Source organism: Anas acuta, chromosome 2, assembly GCF_963932015.1.
Source record: "Anas acuta chromosome 2, bAnaAcu1.1, whole genome shotgun sequence".
Taxonomy (NCBI): Eukaryota; Metazoa; Chordata; class Aves; order Anseriformes; family Anatidae; genus Anas; species Anas acuta.
Genome location: NC_088980.1, coordinates 65,361,688 through 65,385,197, shown reverse-complemented (window position 1 = coordinate 65,385,197; position 23,510 = coordinate 65,361,688). Strand labels below are relative to the sequence as shown.

The 23,510-nt window shown below is 39.5% G+C and overlaps 1 protein-coding gene across 10 annotated transcripts in view; it reads right to left on the bottom strand.

Annotated features, from left to right (window-relative positions):
* MYRIP (myosin VIIA and Rab interacting protein) overlaps positions 1-23,510 on the bottom strand; it is a 219,818-nt gene that overhangs the window by 17,330 nt on the left and 178,978 nt on the right. For all 10 annotated transcript variants that reach the window (XM_068670553.1, XM_068670552.1, XM_068670557.1 and 7 more), the window contains 2 exons: positions 21,740-22,386; positions 13,077-13,313 (listed from right to left, as the gene is read on the bottom strand). In XM_068670553.1, coding sequence (XP_068526654.1) covers positions 13,077-13,313; positions 21,740-22,386 — 884 coding nt within the window. The remainder of the gene's footprint in view (positions 1-13,076; positions 13,314-21,739; positions 22,387-23,510) is intronic.

Here is a 23,510-nt window from a genome sequence, read left to right as displayed (position 1 = left end):
TGACACAAAAAAAGTGATTCCTTTTTTTATGGCTGAGAGAATGCTACAAAATTAATTTGCTTAGTACTACATAAGAGATACTAAAATAGCATGCATTTTAAAATACAAGGTAAGCATGTATTTGCTCAGTAAATAAAATGAAAACCTGTTCTAAAAACCTGATTCCAATAAGCTAAGACTCAAATAGCACAGAATATGAAACCTCATCCCACCAAGAAGAATGATAAGCAATAGACACTATCAGCAATGTGAGAAAGTCCCTGTGCACTGTCAAAAACCTCTACAATGAATTAAGGGTTTTGTTTTGTTCAAGGGTTTTGTTCATTTTTTAAATCGGGTGTTAACAAAGAGTTTTGGAGACCACCATGGTCAGAAACTGCTAAAGACATATTGCTGAAATATTTTTTTTTCCTTCCAAATCTCTCAATATAGGTGAGTACATCAGAATATGAAGACCGTATACCATATATTTATCTTCTGTTCTTCTTAATTGATCAATACAAATTATCATAACGAATCCAAATAAGAGAACCAGTCTGCTCCACTTTATGCTCTGGCATAAAGTCTGGCATAAAGGTCTGGCCTTGATGAGGAAATCATTTTCTGTAATGCTTATTGAATCTGGCCAAGAGCTTTGGTTTTTCAGGCCTGACATTTCTAGGAAAATAATTTGAGTTTGAGAATTTTGCTTGGGAAATGTGGAAACCATCAATATCACTTTACAAGATCTCTTACTATGTAAGAGATGTCAAAAGACACAGACAAAATAAAGTGCTCTCACCTGCTGCAATACAGTGGATAAAAACTGCAGCTTTAAATGAAGATCAAAAGTCTTTTGTTTTTCCTCGATAGTGGAAAAGCAGTTAAATAAAAAGGCAGAAAAGTTATGTTAACATCTACAGAGGTTAATATCCACATAGGTTCAGACTTAGAAGTTTGGGATGGACAGCAAGGATAAAGAAACTACCAAATATAAAATACCATAAAGTTTAGATATTAGCTTTACTACCAAGGTATTTAAAACAAAGCAATACCTATTATAATTTTGTTTGTAGGATTCAAAATAACCAATCTCATAAAGGCAGTTTTTGCAAATGATACATCGTTTTTTATAAAATGAAGCAGATGGGAAATACTGATTTCCACCATGACAAAACAAAGCAGCACTAGCAACAGAAGGAAACTTTTACAGTGGTGTTAAGAAAATGAAAAGCTAGCCATCCCTTCAATTTTTGGATGCTGCATATGTTTCCAGTTACAAAATGGTGTGTACCTCACTAGTGCCAGATGCTTACATCTGAAGCACCTGGGTGAACTGAGATATCTTGTGCCAAATCACTTCCTATTGCTTGCCACTGTCCTTCACCTGGAGTTCACTGTCCCAAGATGAACAAACAAAATCCTTCACACTACCACTCTCCAGTGTCAAGTCAGTAGGTTTACCTTAACCTCCCCCTAACTTAAGTCTATTTAAACTCATGTGGTTTTACCTCGAAGCAATGACACAACTACAGTTGTATTATAGGCTGTGCTGTGACAGGTATCACCTAAGTGAGTAGTAGCATTTTCTTGAGTGTCTTCCAGCTATATCTGATAGAACTCATCTGTCACTGCCATGTCTCTTGGCTGCTTATAAAAAAAAAAAAAAAAAAAAAAAAAAATAATCACTTTTTTTGTTGTTGTTACAGTCTATTTTTCCTACCATTCTGTTAAAGCAGCTTATGCTAATCTTCACTGATTTTCTGTTTCTGGCTGTACCTGTAAAATGGCTTTTACATTTTCTTGGTAAGTAAATAAGACTTTGGTAGTCAGACATCTGAATGAGATCCCCATTTCATGCATATTGGACAAAGCTGGCTTGGGCAAGCATGCACATAGATAAGTATCAAATTTGAAACTATGGGAATCCTGTTTACAAAAGTGCTGCAATCCCTGTGTGAAGCCAGCTGAAATCTTACATATTCTTCACTCCTACAGGTAGATTCTTAAACACAGGCAGACAAGGTACAATTGGAAACAATTTAAAGTACCTGAGGACTTTCAAACAAAGCTGATGGATGTGATACACGTACAGTACCTAGAAGATAATGTCTCCTCTGAACTAGTAGCTTATGACCCTGTAGGATATACTAGGACATCTCAGGTGGCACAATTGCATTGAGCTCAGAAGGTGTCAGAGTTGGAGGAATGCAAACATCACCAACAATGATTTAAAACTTAAAAAAAAAAAAGCCATTAAAAATGCTCTTGAAACAACTATGTTGCCTGAAACCAGACTCATATTCTGACAAAACAAACTCAGGATCAATTTAATTTTCCATAGTAAAGATCAATAAGTAATAGCAAGTATCTGGGAGAAATCTCTTGAATGGGATTTGTGTCCAGCAAATCCCCAGTTCAAAACAGAACATATCTTTGACTGCTTCGTTGAACTGAGAATTTAAAACTTTAGATCCATAATCCAATATGAAGATTGAAGTCTCATACCTCTTTTAGAAGAAAAAAAAAAACAACAAACAAAAAACCACCAAAACGCTATTTCACATTGTTTTGCAAAAAGATCTTTACTGTCATTCAAAATCACGTTTGTAGGTTGGTTGCAGTTCATAAACTTTAACCATCATATTACAATGCTGCCTGTTTTCAGTTTTCAATTCCAGACTTTGGAATACTGCCCAGATAATTAACATCATAATAAAAGCCATCATCCACCAACATACATGAATTATTTTGAGAATATTGCATGTAAATATGTGAAACAGCAAATATCTACTGAGATACTGAGAAGATACACAAGCATCTTCTGTCAGCCCAGGAAGATGGCCTTGCATTATACTGCTCAGGTTTATTAGCATAGTAATAGCGATGTAGTAAAGCTAATATGCTATTAAATTTCTTGATCAGGTGAGCCACAGAGTTCTGTTTCTTTGGGAATTTTTACTCAATCATTTCCAAAGCTTTCAGGCATACAAAGCTGGATGGCAGTTAACCTGCCCAGACAAACCAACCAACCAAGACATCTAGCAGTTTGTCAGAAAGTTTTCAGTTCAGAAAGCTGCAAGATAACCACCACAAAAACTACCACATTATCTTCTATGAGGATGGTGTAGGCACTGGAGTAAACTATTCATGGAAACCCAGCCAGAAAGAGGCGTAGGCTCTCTCTCGTTGTTATAGCACCACTGTTATAACATTGCAGCCACTTGTACTGGGATGCTGCAACAGCTCTGTGGTACACAGGAGGGATTCACCATGTGGTGCACTTCCAAAGCCAACAAGCAGCTTCAGACCTCTAACTAACAGGCAACCTGCCTGAAAGAAAATGAGACTGCAGTTGAGTGAAACCTCTCACACTTGCAAGAACAAATGTTTCCTCCTGCCACAGCCTGCAATTCTTTGGAAAAAAACAGCACTTTTGCAGCTACATCAAGATCATGAACATATTCTCCAGCAACCAAGTCCCATAAGTTCTCTTTCACTGAATCTCCCTCAGTGAGCCCTGGGCATTCCAGGCATAGCCACCAGCACACACCTCAGGGAGTTGGCTGTCTTTTCTGCTGTGGAAACATGCACTCACATCCACAGCTACCAGCTATTCCTCACACTGGAGAGAGGTGCCAGGCAGATTTTCTAGAAAATGTCAATCTCATCATACTGGTAGTTGAGAAGTCCTAATTCACCTGGGAAGAAATGTAAGATGTACTCTCTCAAAACAAAGAACATGGGACTCTGGCACAAATACACATGAAGATGGTGCTTGTAGCTCATACTTTACCCAAAATAAAGCTTTATAAAACCTAAGATGAGCAAAATGTTTCCAGAAAATGAAGGCATAAATATTGTATGGGAAGAATATTTATGCTATTATTCATATGATCAATGAACTTGAAGGAGCAGGATCACTTGAAGGAGCACTTGGGGAGCAGGATCTCACTGCTACGTAACAAACTTACTCACAGGTTGCTGTTGAGAAAAGAATAGTTGTGTGCCTAGTCACGTAATAATGTCAACAGAACACAGGATTTAAACAAAAAGTTCCTAAGCCTTGGTTGTAAGATTTTATGAGCAGAAGTAAGTGCAGAAATGGATTAAAGGAAATTCCTCAAGCACACAGCAAGTTGTGAGCAGCAAATTAGTGCAACAAGGACAGAAACTGAACATTAGTACCAAAATTTATCTTCCTAATTTTTGTACCTTAAGAAAGAAGTACAAAATGAAAGCAACCAAAGCCAGGGGCCCAAGTGAGGTTTTAACAACTATTTCAGTGTTTATGCTACATGGGAAAATTTGTAAAATTTGCAAGAGCTAGTCTGTTTTTTAAACAGTATCTCTATGTGTTGAGGGATTTTTTGAAACAGCAAAAATCCCATGGCTTGCTGTAGCTGAGCAAACCAAGCTACCAGGGCAACTATGAGAAGTTCCCATGACAGTGTTCCCACATCGCCCAATTGAGGAATTCAGAAAAATATGGTTACCAGTAGCTGGCTTCAAGGACAAGGTCTACGTGACTGCTAATCACAAGGGGGTTGTTTTCTTGTAGTTGTTTGTCTGAGTGGTTTTGACCAATAATCTTGTGTGAGACACTATCCGCCCCTGTTAAGTTCACTATAAAAGTTAGGCTATTCGGGCAATAAGATGGAGCATGATCTGACTCTACTGATGTCTGTTGTGCTTTCGGCCGTGCTTTCTGCAATATCTATGGCTTAGTATCCAATAAAGTAGTCACAGTGATAGACTGCATTCAAAATGCCACATTTATGTAGGCTCTGCTAAAATTGTTTTCTAGAATGTAATTCTGTGGTGTACCATGAAATATAGACCTGGCTTGTTCATCTTCATTAAAAAAATAGAAGGAAAGAGGAGAGAGCAAGAGCTAAATATACCCCATTTATCATGCTTGGCATTCTCAGGATTAGTCATTAAGATACTGCTGAGGGGATTCAGATTTTTCTTTTTTCTTTAAGTGTTTGGTTAGTGCTTTAACGAGAAAAAAAAAAAAGAAAAAAAAAAGCAAGGCACAAAAAATATGTAAATCACTGTGCTAGTCCAAGTTGCTTCACTAATAGAACAGTTGCACAACATGAACATGGTTTGTTCACACCTGAAATCTAGAGAAGCTGCAAGCTAACTCCAGCCTGAGCATTCAGGACCCCATAGCCTTTCATTACACAGCTGGAAAAAGCGGGCTTTTCAGGAATCTGCAACCTCCTCAAAGACCACAAATTGCTTCTGTAGCATAATAAGCACAAAACATTATCTGTAAAGCAAGCCTGCTGTAGGCTTATATTTGCTTTAGAGAGCTGTGAATCTCCAGAAGAACATTTTAGGCAACCATAGGCTTAGAAGTGTTGAAGATGGTTGTGCTGAAAGTCTAGAAGGGTTTACATCTAAAGCATAATACTAATCGGTGTTAATACCTGCCTAAATCCTCAAATATCCCACATGACCTAAACAAGTATCTCAAAGCAAATATTTTCAACCTTCTATCTCAAACAAGTTTTTAGTTATACAGTTCAAAAACTCGGCTTAAGGGGAGAACTGAGAACCCATAACTTCACACTGAAAACCCAATTTCAGCTAACTCCCCACTGAAGACTCAAGCTGTGCCAATTCTTCCCATTGACAAAAGTCTTAATGTAATATATAGCCTATAAAAGTATCAGCTCAGTGCAACTACGTGAGATGCCTACTTTCCACCGAAAACCAGAAATACAGATTTTTAAAGGTGCAGACATGTAGAAGTCAGATCTTCATGACCAACAGGTATCCTATTTTCAGTGATTCAGTGGAAGAGTTTTTTTTTTTTATTATTCTTTTTTATTCTGTGGTCAGGTATATTGTAACAAAAAATTCTTTGTGATTTAAGGTTGCTAATGTGTTCCAGTATAAAGCCAGAGAATAGAAAACTAACAGCTAACAAAGACAATCAGCACTGCTAAAATATAAGCAGGATGGCTAAAATACAAGCAGGATAGCTAAAATACAGTATTTAATCTGTGTTCAGGAGCTCAAAGCAGACTGTGGGCAAATGAGCTCCCATTATAATTGCTCAGAATTAGAGCTTCTGTAAACTTAATTTGAAACTCAATGCCCCTATCAGAAGTCTGTGTCTCTGCCTGAGAATGTTAAATGTCATTCTGAAAGATCAATTCCCTACACATGTATTCTTCAGAAATTGGGCTTTTTAAAGAGACAGCATACTGGGACATTTGGCTTTTTGAGGCATCTAAAATTACTGGTTCCCTGAAGGTAAGTTTTCTATGCTTGTCTCCATCGAGATATGTCATACACTCATTTTAAAGGTATTGCATGTTTATATATGATTTTACTTTTGGTTAGTTCTGAAGTGGTTAGGCAAATGTACCAGATGATATTTGAAGGTTCCTTCCAACTGACCGATTCAATTCGATTTGATTCGTTTTGATTCTATTCTGTTCTGTTCTTCTGTTCTCTATTCTGTTCTGTTCTGTTCTACTCTACTCTATCCTAATGAATTTAGGTATGTCTTCATATTTTAGGTTACCATAGCCACACCTGGTATTATACACCATCACCTTCTTCAATATTTCATTGTAAGATGCTGGACAGCCACCTTCCCAAAGAGAAGGCACACATCAGAAGATTTAAATCACCTTTAAAGACAACTGTCAGGGATAAGAACAAAAGCAGGCTGTTTGTTTTTCTACATCTGAAGCAATTTCTGCTGTCAATTCCTCTAAAGCCATGACCATGAATAGTACTGGGATATTTTGGTTTCTTCATTGTAGACAAGAAGAATATATACTGCAATTAGGAATGACTAAGACTTTTTTTTTTTTTTTTCCCCCAACCAAAACCAATAAAGAATTAAAACTCCAGGCATTCACTTTTTTTGCTGAACATAGTGTTCCTCTTCTTTTTTTAAACTTAAGGAAACTATACTAAGAAAAAATATATTAAGCTTTGCATTATTTCAAATGTTGAATTTATATAAAATTAGAGGAGGAAAAGCAACTAATATTACTTTGTAGATGCATGCGGATGAATAAATACACCACAAAACACAGACAATGGACAAGGAATAAATTTAGATTTTGCATGTCTTGCTCAATTCGTTTTAGATCATGAATCTGAGTGGACTTCAGCCAATCTCCTCCTGATACCTTTTTCTTGGTATTTTTCTTAACAAATACCTAGAGGTCTGGCTATAGGATGTGAAAATCTCACCTGTGTAACATAAGTGCTTAGCCCTAATACTGTCACCAGAGGCAAAAGTTTCCAAAGACCTGCAGAGCGAGTGCCAATTTACTCAGTTTAGCCATTTCTTTTGTTCCTGATGATTACATAACTGGGGAACTTCATCAAGTTGTTTTAAGCCAAAAATCTACTGCTTGCATTCAGAGAAATAGAAAACACAGCTGAAGACTTTAGGCCAAACAATGAAGATCGAACAGCAGCTACCTTGAGTGTATGGTAGGTAAGAATATACACAAGCATAGGTTTGAGGCAGTCCATAGGAGCAAAGGGCTTGAAGCCACATCCACAGACTGTCTTAGGTGAAGGCACTCTCCATCCTTCCTGCTGAAAATGGGACATTAACCTTGGGCAACAAAGTCATTTGTGTTTCAAACCTTGCTCCCAAAAGGGGCTTTTATTTCATTCAGAGATGGTCAACATGTCCACACAAGAAGACCGGTGCTGCCTCTTGCTAGTCAAGCACTCTTATGCCTCAGATCTACTTAGGCTTGTTCTTGTCTGCTGTGTGTACACCACTCAACTCTTAGGGTCTCGACTGCAAAGCTCAGCTTTGAGCAAGAGTTGGACAACTTTGTAAAGGAAATCTATTCATTTGAAAGGTAAGGTATTTTATTCAAATGATATAAAGAACTAATACACCAGGATGTGGAAGCAGGATCAGCTGGCCCAGATGTATTACAGAGACACTGTCCAAGCATGTAGGAATGGTAAGAATGGTGCCAAAAAAGTCAAAAGCCACCTGTAGTTGAATCTGGTGAGGAACACAAAGGGCAAGAAGAATGGCTTCTACAGATAAACCACCAGCAAAAGGCAGATAAGGGAAATTGACCCATTACTGCAGAGACCTGGTGACACAGGACAAGGAAAAAGCTACGCTATTCAGTGTCACCTTCATCTCAGTTTATACGTAAGATTTGCTCTCAGTAATTCCAGGCCCCTGAAACCCATGAGAAAGTCTGGGGCAATGAAAACTAACCCTTAGTAGAGGAAGAACAGGCTAGCAAACATTTTAATGAATGTGACATGTGCATGTCCTTGGGACCTGATAGGGATGCACTCTCAGGAGCTGTGGAACTGGTCCCTGTTTAAGTGAGACCACTTTTTTTAACTTAAGATTTTAAAGATTGTGGCAATCTGGGGATGGTTCCTGAGAGCTGATTTAGGAGCAAATACTCCTTGAAGCCATTTCCAAACATAAGAAAGATGAGAAGGTGACTTATGAAAGGGACATCATGCCTAGTCAACCTGATAGCTTTCTATAATGAAATGACTACTTCACTGGACGTGGGGAGAGCACTGAATGTTGTTTATTTTGTTTTTAATGAGTCTTTCAAAGCTGTCTTCCATAACATCTGCATAGACGAATTGAGCAAGTAGGGACTGAATATGTGGACAGTGAGGTGGGTTAAAATTTCCTGAACTGCTGGTCTGAAAGTGTTATCAGAGGCTTGAAGTCCAGTTGGAGGTCAGTCACTAGTGATGTATCCCAGTGGCTAGTACTATTTAACATCATCATTATTGACAGAAGCAATGAGACAGAGTATATCCTAAACTGAGAATAGTGGTTCATACCTGAGATGGTTTTGTTCCCATGCAGAGGGACCTCGACAGGCTAGAGAAATGGGCTGATAGGAATCTCATAAAGTTCAACAAAAAGAAATGCAAAGTTCTGCACATGGGGAAGAATTATCCCAGTACATGCCAGAGACTATCTGGCTGGGAAACAGCTTGGCAGAAAAAGAAACAGGGTTCCTGGTGAACACCAGGTTGAATGTGCCCCTGTAGAAAAGAAGGCCACCAGCATCCAACAGACCAGGTGAAGAGATCATTTCCTTCTATATAAAACACATTAAATTTAGCTCATCTTTGGTTTACAAAGACAGACCAGCAATATCAAATTATTCAGAAATACATAGGCTAGCTAAGTATGACATGACAGAATTAAAGTCTAGAAGTAAAGACTTAATAGGACTTTCTGAAATTCTCCTCTATGGTGAAATGAGCACAAAAAATGGCTGAATACCACATTCCAGTACACTGTATGATATGAAGAGAAATTCAGAAGCAGGAAAGGAAGAGAGCAGGTGTTAGGTGGAGTGACACTTTAAGTCAAGACAACTTACTGTAGGGTGAAATGGTGTGAATGGAAGATCTCATTCATTATCACAACTGACACTGGATTACTGTTTCACCAGAATACATTACTACTGGCAGAAACCTATTAGCTTACAATGTAACAGGGCCATAAAGTTTTAGGGAAGCACAAAATATTCCAACAGAGAAGCAAAAGAAGAATCTATGATATCACAGAATCACAACATCGTCTAGGTTGGAAGAGACCTCAAGATCATCAAGTCCAACCTCTGACCTAACACTAACAAGTCCTCCACTAAACCATATCACTAAGTGCTACATCTAAACGTCTTTTAAAGACCTCCAGGGATGGTGACTCCACCACTTCCCTGGGCAGCCCATTCCAATGCCTCACAACCCTTTCAGTAAAGAAGTTCTTCCTAATATCTGACCTAAACCTCCCCTGGCACAACTTTAGCCCATTTTCCCTCATCCTATCACCAGGCACGTGGGAGAATAGACCAATCCCCACCTTGCTACAGCCTCCTTTAAGGTACCTGTAGAGAGCGATAAGGTTGCCCCTGAGCCTCCTCTTTTCCAGGCTGAACAATTCCAGTTCCCTCAACCGTTCCTCATAAGACTTGTTCTCCAGACCCTTCACCAGCTTCGCTGATCTTCTCTGGACTTGCTCGAGCACCTCCATGTCCTTCTTGTAGTGAGGGGTCCAAATCTGAACACAGTACTTGAGGTGCGGCCTTACCAGAGTGGAGTACAAGGGGACAATCCCTTCCCGAGCCCTGCTGGCCACACTGCTTCTTATACAAGCCAGGATGCTGTTGGCCTTCTTGGCCACCTGAGCACACTGCTGGCTCCTATTCAGCCAACTATCAACCAATACTCCCAGGTCCTTCTCTACCTGGCAGCTTTCCAACCACTCATCTCCCAGCCTGTAGTTCTGCTTGGGGTTGTTGTGCCCCAGGTGGAGGACCCGGCACTTGGCCTTGTTGAACTTCATACAGTTGTCCTCAGCCCATTGGTCCAGCCTATCCAGATCCTCCTGCAGAGCCTTCCTACCCTCGAGCAGATCGACACACGCACCTAACTTGGTGTCATCTGCAAACTTACTGAGGGTGCACTCGATCTCCTCATCCAGATCATCAAGAAAGATATTAAGGAGGACTGGCCCCAGTACTGAGCCCAGGGGGACGCCACTAGTGACCGGCCTCCAGCTGGACTTGACTCCATTCACCACAACTCTTTGGGTCTGGCTATACAGCCAGTTTTTAGCCCAACGAAGCATATGCCAGTCCAAGCCAAGAGCAGCCACTTTCTTGAGGAGAATGTTGTGGGGCACAGTGTCAAAGGCCTTACTGAAGTCAAGGTAGACCACATCCACAGCCTTTCCCTCATTCACCCAGCATGTCACTTTGTCATAGGAGATCAGGTTCGTCAAGCAGGACCTGCCTTTCATAAACTCATGCTGTCTGGGCCTGATTGCCTGGTTGTCCTGCAAGTGCCGCGTGACAACACTCAAGATATCTGCTCCATGAACTTCCCTGGGTCTACCCTCCAGCCCTTCTTGTAGATGGGCATCAAGTTTGCTATCCGCCAGTAGACCGGGACCTCCCCTGATAGCCAGGTCTGCCAATAAATGATGGAAAGCGGCTTGGCCAGCTCCTTCGCCAGTTCTCTCAGTATCCTCGGGTGGATCCCATCCAGCCTCATCGATTTGTGTACATCCAAGTGCTGTAGCAGGTCGCCAACCATTTCCTAGTGGGTTACGAGGGCCACATTCTGCTCCCTCTACCTTTCTACCAACTCAGGGTGCTGGGTAACCAGAGAACAACTACTCTTGCTGCTAAAGACTGAGGCAAAGAAGGCATTAAGCACCTCAGCCTTTTCCTCATCTCTCGTCACCAAGTTTCCCTCTGCATCCAGTAAAGGATGGAGATTCTCCTTAGTCCTCCTTTTTGAGTTGATGTATTTATAAAAACATTTTCTGTTATCTTTAACAGCAGTAGCCAGTTTGAGCTCCAGATTAGCTTTGGCCTTTCTAATTTTGTCCCTGCACAGCCTCGCAACATCCTTATAGTCTTCCTGAGTGGCCCATCCTCTTCCAAAGATTATAAACCCTCTTTTTTTCTCCTAAGCTCAAGCCACAACTCTCTGTTCAGCCAGGCTGGTCTTATTTTGCGCTGGCTCATCTTTAGGCACGTTGGGACAGACAGCTCCTGAGCCATTAAGATTTCCTTCTTGAAGAGTGCCCAGTCTTCCTGGACTCAGAAACACCTCCCAAGCGACTCTACCAACCAGTGTCCTGAACAGCTCAAAGCCAGCCCTCCGGAAGTCCAATACAGCAGTTTTACTGGTCCCCTTCTTGACTTTGCCAAGAATGGAGAACTCTACCATTTCATGGTCACTCTGTCCAAGACAGCTCCCGACCACCACATCTCTCACCAGTCCTTCCCTGTTTGTGAACAGAAGGTCTAGTGGGGCACCTCCCCTGGTAGGCTCACTAACTAGCTGAGTCAGGAAGTTATCTTCCACGTTTTCCAGAAACCTCCTATACTGTTTTCTCTGGGCTGTGTTGTGCTTCCAGGATATATCTGGGAAGTTGAAGTCCCTCTCGAGAACAAGTGCTGACGATTTCACAAATTGTGCCAGCTGCCTGTAGAATTTCTCATCAGTCTCCTCATCCTGGTTTGGCGGTCTAAAACAGACCCCCACCAGGATGCTTGCTTTGTCAGCCTTCCCGCTGATCCTAACCCATAGGGAATCAACCTTATCATTCCCAGTCTTGAGTTCCACAACATCAAAACACTCTAATATAGAGAGCCACACCACCACACCTTCCATGCTGCCTGTCCCTTCTGAAGAGACTATAGCCAGACATTGCAGCACTCCAGTCATGGGAGTGGTCCCACCATGTTTCCATGATGGCAACCAAGTCATAGCCTGCCTGCTTGCACGATGGCTTCCAGCTCCTCTTGTTTGTTACCCATGGTGCGTGCATTAGTGCATTCAGCTGGGCCATTGCCTTCTCTCCCAGCCTTGCCATTGTTCTCCATGGCACACCTCCAACAAGCCTTATTTCAGCCCTGTCCCCCTTCTTACCTAGTTTAAAGCCCTCTCAATGAGCCCTGCCAGCTCATGGGCTAGGATCCATTTTCCCCTTAGAGATAGGTGGGACCCGTCTGCAGCCATCAGGCCAGGTGCCAAGTGAAGTCAAAAAAAACAAAATTTCTGTGTTGGCACCAGCCTCTGAGACACATGTTTATCAGGTGGGCTCTCCGTGTCCTCTCTGTACCCCTCCCTGCCACTGTACAGATGGATGGAAACAGCATCAGAATGACCTAAAAAATACTAAAAACAGGGGAGCAAATAAAAAACAATAACAAAAACAAAAATCTTAAACCTTGCTTGCTGATTAGTAAGGAGAAAAAAAGGAGATCTGAACATGCCTTTAAATAAAAATATACAAGTACATTCACAGTTAGTATAAACAGACATAGTTTCTTTAGTATCAATCAGTTAACATGTTTATTACAGAAACTAAGTTCACTGCTTTAGAGTTAATGCTGTAGGCTCACAGGAAGAAGCCCACACCTTAATTGAAGTTTTACTTGCACAAGTATTGCAGGCTCAGACCCAGTTTAAAGGACCTACTTTTTTTCAATCAACTATGTTTCATTCTCTAACCACAAGCATCTATTTCTGGATTCTAACTTTTACAGTATTGAGCTCACTCCCCTATAATGACCACTTACCTTCTTTAACTCTTCCTGGATACTTTTCTCATTTTCTTCTGAGGACAAACTCTCCTTTTGGTTTTCAGGATCTGTTCTAGGTTCAGACTCTTGTTCTTCACCAGATGTTTCCTTGTCATTCATTTTAGCTTCAAGCTGAAATAACCTGGTTTTAAGCTCCTCTTCCATAAGGTCAGGCTTGATATTACAATGCTGATCCTCACTGCTTATATCTGTTTCTGATAAATCATCAAAATCCTACAAAGAAATTGGAAGAACAGTAATAATTACTGTATAGGTACAGCAGGAAAACAAGCAACTTCCTAGAAAAGGGTAGGTAAGATCACTCTGAAGAGAAGCTAGAAAGAAAGCAAAGTATGCTGATAAAATGTTACCGCATCTTTATAGAAGGCCAGTAAACCCACACCTGTTGGGTAATATTTATCATTCCTGGCTACTTTTATATTATATAGAAAGGAACTATCGAAATCATTACGTATCTGTATGCAGCTAATAAAACAAAAGCATAAATGGCGATTCTTGTTCTCAGTACTGCATTTCCATCACTCTCAGTTATGGTGCATATAAAGAAACTGAAGTGTGGGAATGAAATCACTTATCCATGACAACCTGACAGTTGTGTCCACTTTCCAGCTGAAAGCTGTGCTCAAATTCCCTGCCAGTTTGTCTTGAGCATTATCCTTATTTTCTTATGATTACTAGAAACAAGTTTTTAAAAAATCTTTCCTTTTTTAAGTGACAGATTTTCAGCTTTCCCAGTGAACATTTACATAGGTGGATCCACTACAGCTACAATTATTCTCCAAACACCAGCCTCCTTAGAACAATTTCAATCTCCAGGAACACCTTCTTTTCTTACTTTTGGATCCTTAAAGGTGGGAAGTAGTCAGATGCTTGGTTAAATATGGTTGGTGCTACAGACTTGACCATGACAAGTCCTTTACTTTGCAGGCCGAATAGAAGAAAAACAAAATCCTTTTACAAGTCTGTCTGGCCTGTTGCCTGCCCAATATTTAATGATGTGGAAAAGTTTTTTTTTTTTTTTTTTTTTTTTTTTTTTTCCTTGCAGGAAATCTAAAAGTGCCTGATGACTGTATCAAAAACTAATGTCTGGATATGTACCAACTCATTTTCTGGATCTGTGCTGTCTGATTAAGACCCAGTTTCCTACTACAGTTCATGGAGGGAGAGAGCATCTCCCAGAACTACATAGCCTATAACATTAACTGCTTTCTGGAAATGCTATTCTTCCTCTGCTGACTGCTAAGAGAGAGCTCAGAATAATTGGACACTTTGTTCAGTGCTTCAACCAAGTGCATAAAGTAAGGTGGAATGTGACGGGTTTCAGAAGTGACAAATTCTTTGACACAGAGTGCAATCATGACAAAAACACGCAGGAGGAGGCTGTAAAGAATGCAACCTAGGGCCCAGAAGTGGCAGGCACATTGCAGCAGGTCTAAGATGGTGATTTGAAGCAATTCTCGGATAAGAAATTATTCCTATTTGCCCGGAAATTATTCCTATTTGTCATATGCTCTCCTACTGTGACAGGACCAGATTTGTCTGGAGAGACTAAAAGCTCTGTTTTCTTTATCATTCATTTGGAAACACATAAACAGGAGATTTGCTTTGCACAGCTACTCTCTCTGCAGGCTTAGCAGTCATAGTTATGGACAGTACAATTACCTCCAATTCTCACAGGAAATGTTAACTGACAACTTCCTCAGAAACTCTACCTGCTCAAGTGTTCTTAATGGATCGACATGTCATGTTTGTAGTGTCAGCATTCATCTCTCACACGGTAAACTATACTGTATTGTCTAGAACTTTCACAGATTTTTGGACTATTTTTTTCTGCAGTTATCTGTAAATCAATTACACAACTAGATTATAGCTTTATAGCTCACTTTCAAAATGTGGAAGGCCCTTTTAGAAAATCAGGATTTGAAAATACATGGCAAGCCATTTTAAAAGGGGAACCACAGGCTCATGTCATCATTTATTTTTTTCCTGTACAATCAGCTTTTGCTGAGTAAAAGGCCTTTTCTTTCAAATGAACTTCCAAACTGTTTTGAGTAAGATCAAGAACAAGATTTCAAATCAGTGAGTTTCCACTTTGGTTTTATAATATGTTATGATATACTTCTACTACGTGACTGGTACATTTTCAACATTTTAGTAAAAAAAAAATAGGATCAATATATTTTTTTTTCAGATATACCTTGCATTTCACACAACAATTCATTACACTCCCCTCCAACAATTTGGTAATGAAACATACATGTTTCTAAATTACAATAAAATCTGAAAGTTGTTGCTGAATCCATCTGTCCATCAATTTGGAGAAAAACAATCATAACTTAGAGACTTTACAGGACAGAAAGCACAGCTAAATGGTGCACTTGTATTTTAGGAGAGAATACAGTTTAGTGGAGATATATTGTATTAAAGTTGAGATATGTATTATTAGTTATCTGGTCTCAGGTTATTACTAGAATCCCCTTTTATTTAAATGAGGTACTTGCATTTATTTAATAGGTACCTCCAAAGACCTACTCTCCCATCTACCAAATCATGTGGTTTAGGATTATGAGATTTGCTAGTGAGTTCTAACAGCTCTGCACCATGAATGTGGGCTTCCTCTAGCAATGTCTAGACAGAAAGAGTTCACTTTGGGGCTGAGTCTGCAAGGGAGAGAAAACAAAACAAAACAAAGCAAAACAAACAAACACCATCATTCAATGCAGACGTTTGAGCAGATCAAACTTGCAAAAACAAAAGTTTAGTAATCTTGTTTAAATAAGCTGGGTACTAGCAGAGCAGTGAGGAAGGCTGTCAGTCTAGAGATGTAGTTTTCTTACATTTCTACCTCATTGCTGTACCATGCAAGAAGTGCACAGTTCCTCTAGGGGCCTGAAAAAAACGCTTGTCTCCCAGATCACACATGGCAGCACCTGTTAGGTCGATTTTCACTGCCTCTACCCAAAGTTCAGCAAAATCACCTGGAGTCTACCAGCTGGCCTGATGGGGTGAAGGCCTGATGGGACAATATTGCTAAGCTGTGAGGCTTCAGTAGGATGTAAAATCAAAAACATAATTTCCTAGGCAAGGGGAGCTCATATGCTGCTGAAAGAATTGTCCTTCACCCTGTTGTAACAAGTCATGAAGGCTGGGCAAAAGGCTCTGTGTGCTACAGATGATGTAGGAGAGAGACTGGACCATGCTGGAGACAGGGGGAAGGAAGACAGGAAGGCAGACAGGAAAGCAGGGATTCTTCTTTGGGCATCAACAGGTGACACTGTCACTGATACATTCCAGTTCTAGCTTGTGTTTTAACATATGTAAAGGAATGTTCCTAATTCATTAGAAGGGAAATAGCTTTTTGCTATCTTTTTTTTTTTTTTTTTCCCCTACATTTTTATGATGATATATTTTCACGATACATTTTTGCTACATTTTCACAAGTGAAAGTCATGAGCTACCTTGTCATCCCTGGGGTTGTTCTGTGTTAACTACATGTGTGTTACTGAATACACATCTTTTCCTGGGGGAGGGAGGGGGGAAAGAGGGGGGGGGATGAACTTACCTTGAAGGTATTTATTTTATTACAGCTGGATTCAGATATGTCTTATTATTCATCTTTCTGCTTGTAGTAGTTACATTTGCGAGAATTATTAGTTCCTGCTTACATGCAGAGATAATGATATCCTATAATGCTATACTTTGCTGTTTTAGTTATGGGTAGGCTGCTTGGCTTGTGTGTTGAGATTTTCAGGTGGTGGCAGTGAACTGTTTGTGATGAGATGAATTAACAGATTAAAAAATGCATTAAAAGCTGTGACAATAAATAAAAATAATAAATACATTGAAATTAATTTTTATTTATTTAATAGATGCTATCTTAAACTTCCTGTTTCTTTACTGGTCACTCTTTTGCTCTATTTGTTAAGATTAACAACATCCTTGTGTTTGTAGAAATCATTGTGTAAATTCCCATTTGCATCTATCAGAAGCAAATAACACTAACACCTGAAAACAAGAATAAAGGGACACTAGTTTATCTGGAAAGAGCTTCAGTGAGGACATGGCAGACTGACACAGCCACAAAAGTCACTAAAAGTAAATCAAATGTTTCTAATGCAAGCCTAAATCCTTCAGGAGGCAATGAGATATGAAATACACCTTTCCTAATGCACACTGGACAAATCCTTGTGTACAAATGGCTGATAACTCAATGTAATCTTAGTGAACTCAAAGCCTCAAAATAAGCCAAGCAAGCAAAGTACTGGCTAGTTCACTCTAGACACAAGTCTCTGCTACATCATGGACAGAAAGCTCCAAACTGAAACAGGAAACAGAGATTAGAAACTCCAGTTTTTAGAAGATGACACAAATTGTGAGGTTTGCAGGCAGTTTCTCAGTGAGTCAGTGTAATTTCAGGACAGCTATTTTCAATAAATAAATACAAAGCGCCATCCCGTGGGGACTGGCAGTCCAGCAGCGCTCACCCCTTACCTGGCTGCAGGGCAGCAGGGTTAAGACAGCTGTAATTAACAGGTAGAGTCTTCTGATAAAAGAAGCTAACTCATAACGAGGACACTTCTTTCACTGGAAGCAATTAAGTGACTCCACTTTCCATCAGATATATAAAAATTACAGCTACAATAAGCAGCATATCCTGCTCTCGAAAATGTAATGAAAGCCAATAAAACAACAATAGTAATGATGAAAGCAGACAGAGATTGATGGTTTGAGTGGCTATTTCTTGTAAAAAAAATAACAATTTGGAAAATAATTATCATTAAAATCAGAGAAGATAGTTTTAAGGTTGCACATCTCAATCTATGTTCCCCAGGAATTTGTTTCCTGTGCTACATAAGCAATCAGAAACTTGCTACTGTAGGATTTTGTTTTTATCAGGACATTTTTAATGTCCTGCTCTACCTGCATCATGATGGTGTTTACAGCCTATCTACAGAAAACCCACTAAATCAGGTTGCTCTTTTACCTATCATAAAGCGGCAAAATGTCTCCCATAACTCAGCACATCTTGATATCTGTTTTCAGGTTTTACTTTTTAAGACACTGCAGACTTCAGACTATAAATTTTCTGTCATACATAAAGTCAACATTCTAGTTTTGAGTCTGAAACACATCTTAAGACATGCCATAGCATTTTTCTAATCTAGGTACTAAATCTGGATTAAATACATATATATATATATATATTTAGATTTAGTAAATTTAGAAAAGTATACATATATATATAAGATTTATTATATTATTAATATATTATATTATTAATATTATATATATATATATAGCATTTAGAAAAAAAAATATATATACTTTTTAATAGAAATTCAGTTATGAGCTATGAAATGATTGTGATTGTTCCAGAATGTTACTGCTAACATCTCTCCAGATTTGGAGCAGGGAGAGAGGAAAGGGCCACTTTCATTTTAGCGTGTCTCAGGGAGCCACAATCACAAAATCAATCTTCACTATTTGAAAAAATATAAAAGAAAACCCAATGTTTAGATGGCTAAACTGAAATCTACAATGCTGATGAAAACACAGTGGTTAAGAAGTTATCCCGTTATCATTATAATGCAGTAAAGTAAGGAAAAAATAACTTTCTTCACTGTCATTTACATATGATCAGCTGTTCATTGTCTGATGTCTTGATGCAACATGGTTTAGGAGAACATTGTGTGTGGTTTCAGTAAATTCTTACTAATCTCAGCATGTGAAAATCTACAATGGGCTTAACGTCACACAATGAAGCTTCCTTAAATTTACAGTCTGCAGTTTACCACATGTATGATATTACTTTGTGCAAACTGTTCATATCTAGGGCTCTCTCTGCTTCAGTCTACGTTTTACCTAGATTAATACATTACTTTGGGGACTACACAAGATCCTGACATCTCTTTAATCTCATTTTTTCTAAGCAATACAAATTATGCCTGGTTAATTTAGAATAATACCTCAAATCACATTCCTTATGGTCTTAATCATTTTAATTGCTTCCTAGAATTTCTCACCTAGCAACATCCTTGCTATAAATTGTACTGACCAGTCCATTCCTGCTTCGACCAGTGCTTTCCCTACCAGGGGCTGGAGGAACAGATGGCTGCTGGCAGGCACCAAGTGTCACATCAGCCACCGGGGTCTGTGTGTGCATCTAAACACAAATGAAATGCATGCACACCCACCCATATTATTATACATAAACTTCCTAATGAGAATTTAATTGCTTTGAAAACATGGAACCAGAGTGCCACTGCCTGCTCCACTGTGGCTGAGGGAGCAGGAGAGCAGGAACAGTATCTTTTTGACTAAGGTAAAAAGGAGAATGGCTCAGAATCCCAAGCCTTGCATTTTGAGCACAACATCTCTGAGCAGCAGTGAAGATACAAAGCAACTCACAAGAGAGTTGGAAAGAACTATCACTTTCTGCACCAGCTTGCTCTTTGAAATATACACTGATCTGCTAAAGGGTGCAGGCACAGCCTGGAAGCACCCTGCCTCTCTATTCTCTCCTGGAGGGGACCTAACCTGTTGTAGGCTTATGTGGAAAGGGGTTTGGTACCGGGGGGCTGCAGGGATGCTCTCTGTGAGCAGAGCCCAGCAGCTTCCCCATGTCAGATCAGAGCCAGCTTCAGCTGGCTCCGAAAGCGACTCACCGCTGGCCAGAGATGAGCCAGGAAGTGATGTTCGTTGGGCCTCTGGGAGAGCAGACTTAAGAAAGGGGAAAAAAACTGCTGCACAATAGTATCTAGGAGAGAGGAGTGAGAAAACGTGAGCGAAACAATTCAACAGACCCCAAGGTTAATGCAGAAGGAAGGCAGGAGGTGCTCTAGGCACAGAGCAGGAGTTCCCCTGTGGCTTTTTTCCCCCCATTTTATTTTATTTTATTTTATTTTATTTTATTTTATTTTATTTTATTTTATTTTATTTTATTTTAGTTATTTTGCTAGAAGTTTGCTTCTAGTTCTCACTGCTCTAGTCTGTTAGTGATAGGCAATGAATTACACTAATCTCCCTATGTTGAGTCTGCTTTGCCCATGACAATAATTGTTGAGCAATCTCCCTGTCTTTATCTCAACCCCCGAGCCCTTTCCATTGTATTTTTTCCCCCTCTTTCTCTGAGGAGGGGGAGTGAGAGAGGGATTGTGGTAGAGTTCAGTTGCCCAACAGGGTGAAACCACCACACCTGTGAGCAATGCTCATCTGTACTCTGCAGAGCAGTAGTATGTAGAAAGCCGCAATATGAATATAAGCACACACATACAGAACATACACAAATATGCAAAGCCAGAAATGGAAATACATTTCTGTGTACAAAACATGGTCTTTGTACAATCCCAGAAAAGTTCTGTTACTCTGTCTGATGTTCTAAGAAGTCTTTAATGGCCACTGATTTGTTGTTGGAGCACAGTATCATATCTAAGTCCCCCTCAACAGCAGTAGATCATAAATGTATGAGGACATGACTATAAACGAGTCAGTATAGAACACCCACACCTGTCTCCTAAAAGCAGAAGGAATAGATACAGAATTAACTATAGTTTACCCAGCATTAAAAACCTGCTTGAATCCTGTAACCCTAACCTTGACTTATGATCAACTGTGCTGATGTTTTTCAATGGGAGATATAGGCTAGTAGCACAAGCAAAGAGTAACAATTCCAGACATTCTACAATTGCTTAGACAACTTTAAAGATTGGATCGGGTTGCTTGTTGTCTTCTCCCTATGCCTCTGACTACATTTAGCTCCTTGCTTCAGGTTCAACGTTTTTGTACTACAGCAGTGGTCCAGCTACAGGATGTAAGAGGAGTAAGATATGGGAAATGGAATTGAACAAGTATTTAGTGTTCTCCCAGAGTTAGAAGTGTGTTTGCACTGCTGAAAAATTCTGGGGGACAACTGGATCCCTTACATACTATCAGTCCATAGCCTGGAAAAATCCTTGTAAAGAAGATTTACTTTCTGGTTATCTCATAATCGTTGTTTAAAATAAATGTTTGGGGACTGCTTTGCTATCTTAAACATCTATGGTCAGTTTTTCCAAATTTGAGCACCTTTTTTTTTTTTTTTTTAATAAATTGTCTATTTATTTAAATCAAAGTAGTTTGTAAACACTCACTAAAGCACTTTAGAATTGAAACGATCAAGTGATCAATTAAAAGCAGACATCATTTGGACCGTATTTCAAAAACATTCCTTTCTGAATTTCTGCTGCTCATTGTCTTTATCCCATACTATGACAACAGCATACCAGAGATTCCCAGGTATATGAATTACTTCTTATTCCAACAACAAAGGTGTTAGAATAAACAAAAAAGTCAACAGGTAATTACTCAATATTTGCTAGCTGTTTACAAACCCTGCCTTTTTACTTTTTTTAAAAAACACTGTATTTTACAGTATTAACAATGTCATTGATCAGATGGAAGTGGCATATCTAAGAAAGAAACAAAGCCTGTTCATGATACACTTTACCTTTGGTTCTTCTTGGTTATGAGGCATGAGGAGGACAAAGCTTGCAAGAACACTGCACCTTCCACTCACAACTCACATGCTATTGCCAGCATGGCTTGATTAGTTTTGCCCTGCTATTTTTGAGATTGCATTCAGAAAGATCAAACACAATTACCTGACTTAAATTCTTCATGTTGGCTTTTGTGTGTTTTTTTGCTTCCCATTTCTCTTCAGATATTTTGTTCTTCCTCCACCTTCTTGATTTCTTTTCTAAATCATAGTGGATTTCTTCAGTCTCGCTGGTATCCGAATATTCCAAGCTGGTTGCCTGTGGATTGAAATTTACATCCAGTTCTCCATGGAAATGCTTTTTTTCTGTTCTGGGCACATCACTCTGAGTTCTGCTTTGTAACCAGAGAAGTTTGCTAGGTCCTTTAGCTTCCTGGGAAGAGTTTACTGAAGATGTTTCAGAATCAGAGAACAGTGTCTCAGTATTGGTATATAACCCAGAGGAAGGTGAGGTTACTGCCTGGTACTGATCATTACCATAAACCCACTCAGAATCATACTGGGAACGGGTATAATAGAAATCATCTGGTAATTGCCGAGGTCTTCGACGCAGCTTGTTCAAGGCCACATTCCAGTCATAGTCATCCTCGCTGTCTGAGCCCATCTCATCATACGTGGACACAACACTGGATTCATTCTCCAAAGCTTCAAATACTTGACTCTTTGGTTTGGCGAGCATTCGAGGACGAGGCAAAGTAACATTCTGCAAAGCCACCCAGTTTCCATCAGTGCTTTGTAAAACAGGAGAAGGGTCTAAGAAAATGAAAGAATAACAAACTCTTTAATTACCACTATGTTATCACAGTGTGTAAAGCTCATTCTGCTCGCCAATTTGCAATCAATTGGCTGCAAATTGGAAGGTTCGGCAAAACTAATGAACACATGAATGCACTGTTGCTACTATGAATTCTCTCATTCTCTGAGCTATGCTACTATATGTTTACTCAGAAGTCACCATTCAAAGTCATGGTGATGACAACTACAAATGTGAGAATGTTTGGAACAAGGCTTTTTTTTTCTGAAAGAATTTTTAGGAAAGAATGAAGAAACATCAATACACATAAATCCCATGCTTCGCATACGTCTGATTCTGTATGCAGTTTTGGTGCCCCATCTTGAAAAGGAAAGGTAGAAAAGGATCTGAGAATAGCAACAAAGTGTGAGCCAGGTTCTGAAATAGCTTCCTTTTAAGGAATGATTAAATCTGGAGGAGAGCAGACCAAGATTCATGCTAGAAAAGATGGGGGAATCTCCTTCGATCTAACTACCATCAAGTAAAACTAGTGAAATCTAGGATCAAAACAAACACAAGAAAAAAAGCGAAAAAAAAAAAGAAAAAAAAGAAACAAAAAGAGGGATGCAACGAGTACCAGACCCGTGGAGCTTCTTGCCAAGGGTGTTATGGATACTGGTAATTAATCTGCAATAAAATGGAGATGGCTATGGACATGCAGGAAGAATCCACTGAAGGTCACTAAATACATCAAAACAGTTCCAGCTGAGGCATACTCTTTATTGTAATAACTGATATAGGAGAGAAAAGAAAAAAGAGGACTTGCTATCAAGCATGAGAATCTTTCTCCTGCATGAGAAGCTTTCTTGTGTTTTCTAGCTATGCTCACTAATCTCAGTACAGGATTCTCTTGAGAGAAAGAAGACCTTCTTTCCTTAAAAACATTTCTCCTTTCAAACAAAGCAACCAGCTTTGGAAGATATAAATCTCCAACAAAAATTGAATTCAGCTACAGTACATTACACAAACATCATGCAGTGGAGGGCCATACTGTTATGTTTGTTTTTTTTTCTCTCCCAAAACACATCCCCTTATTTTGCTTAGCAGCTACACATAAGAATCAGTCTAACATCCTCAGTTAACT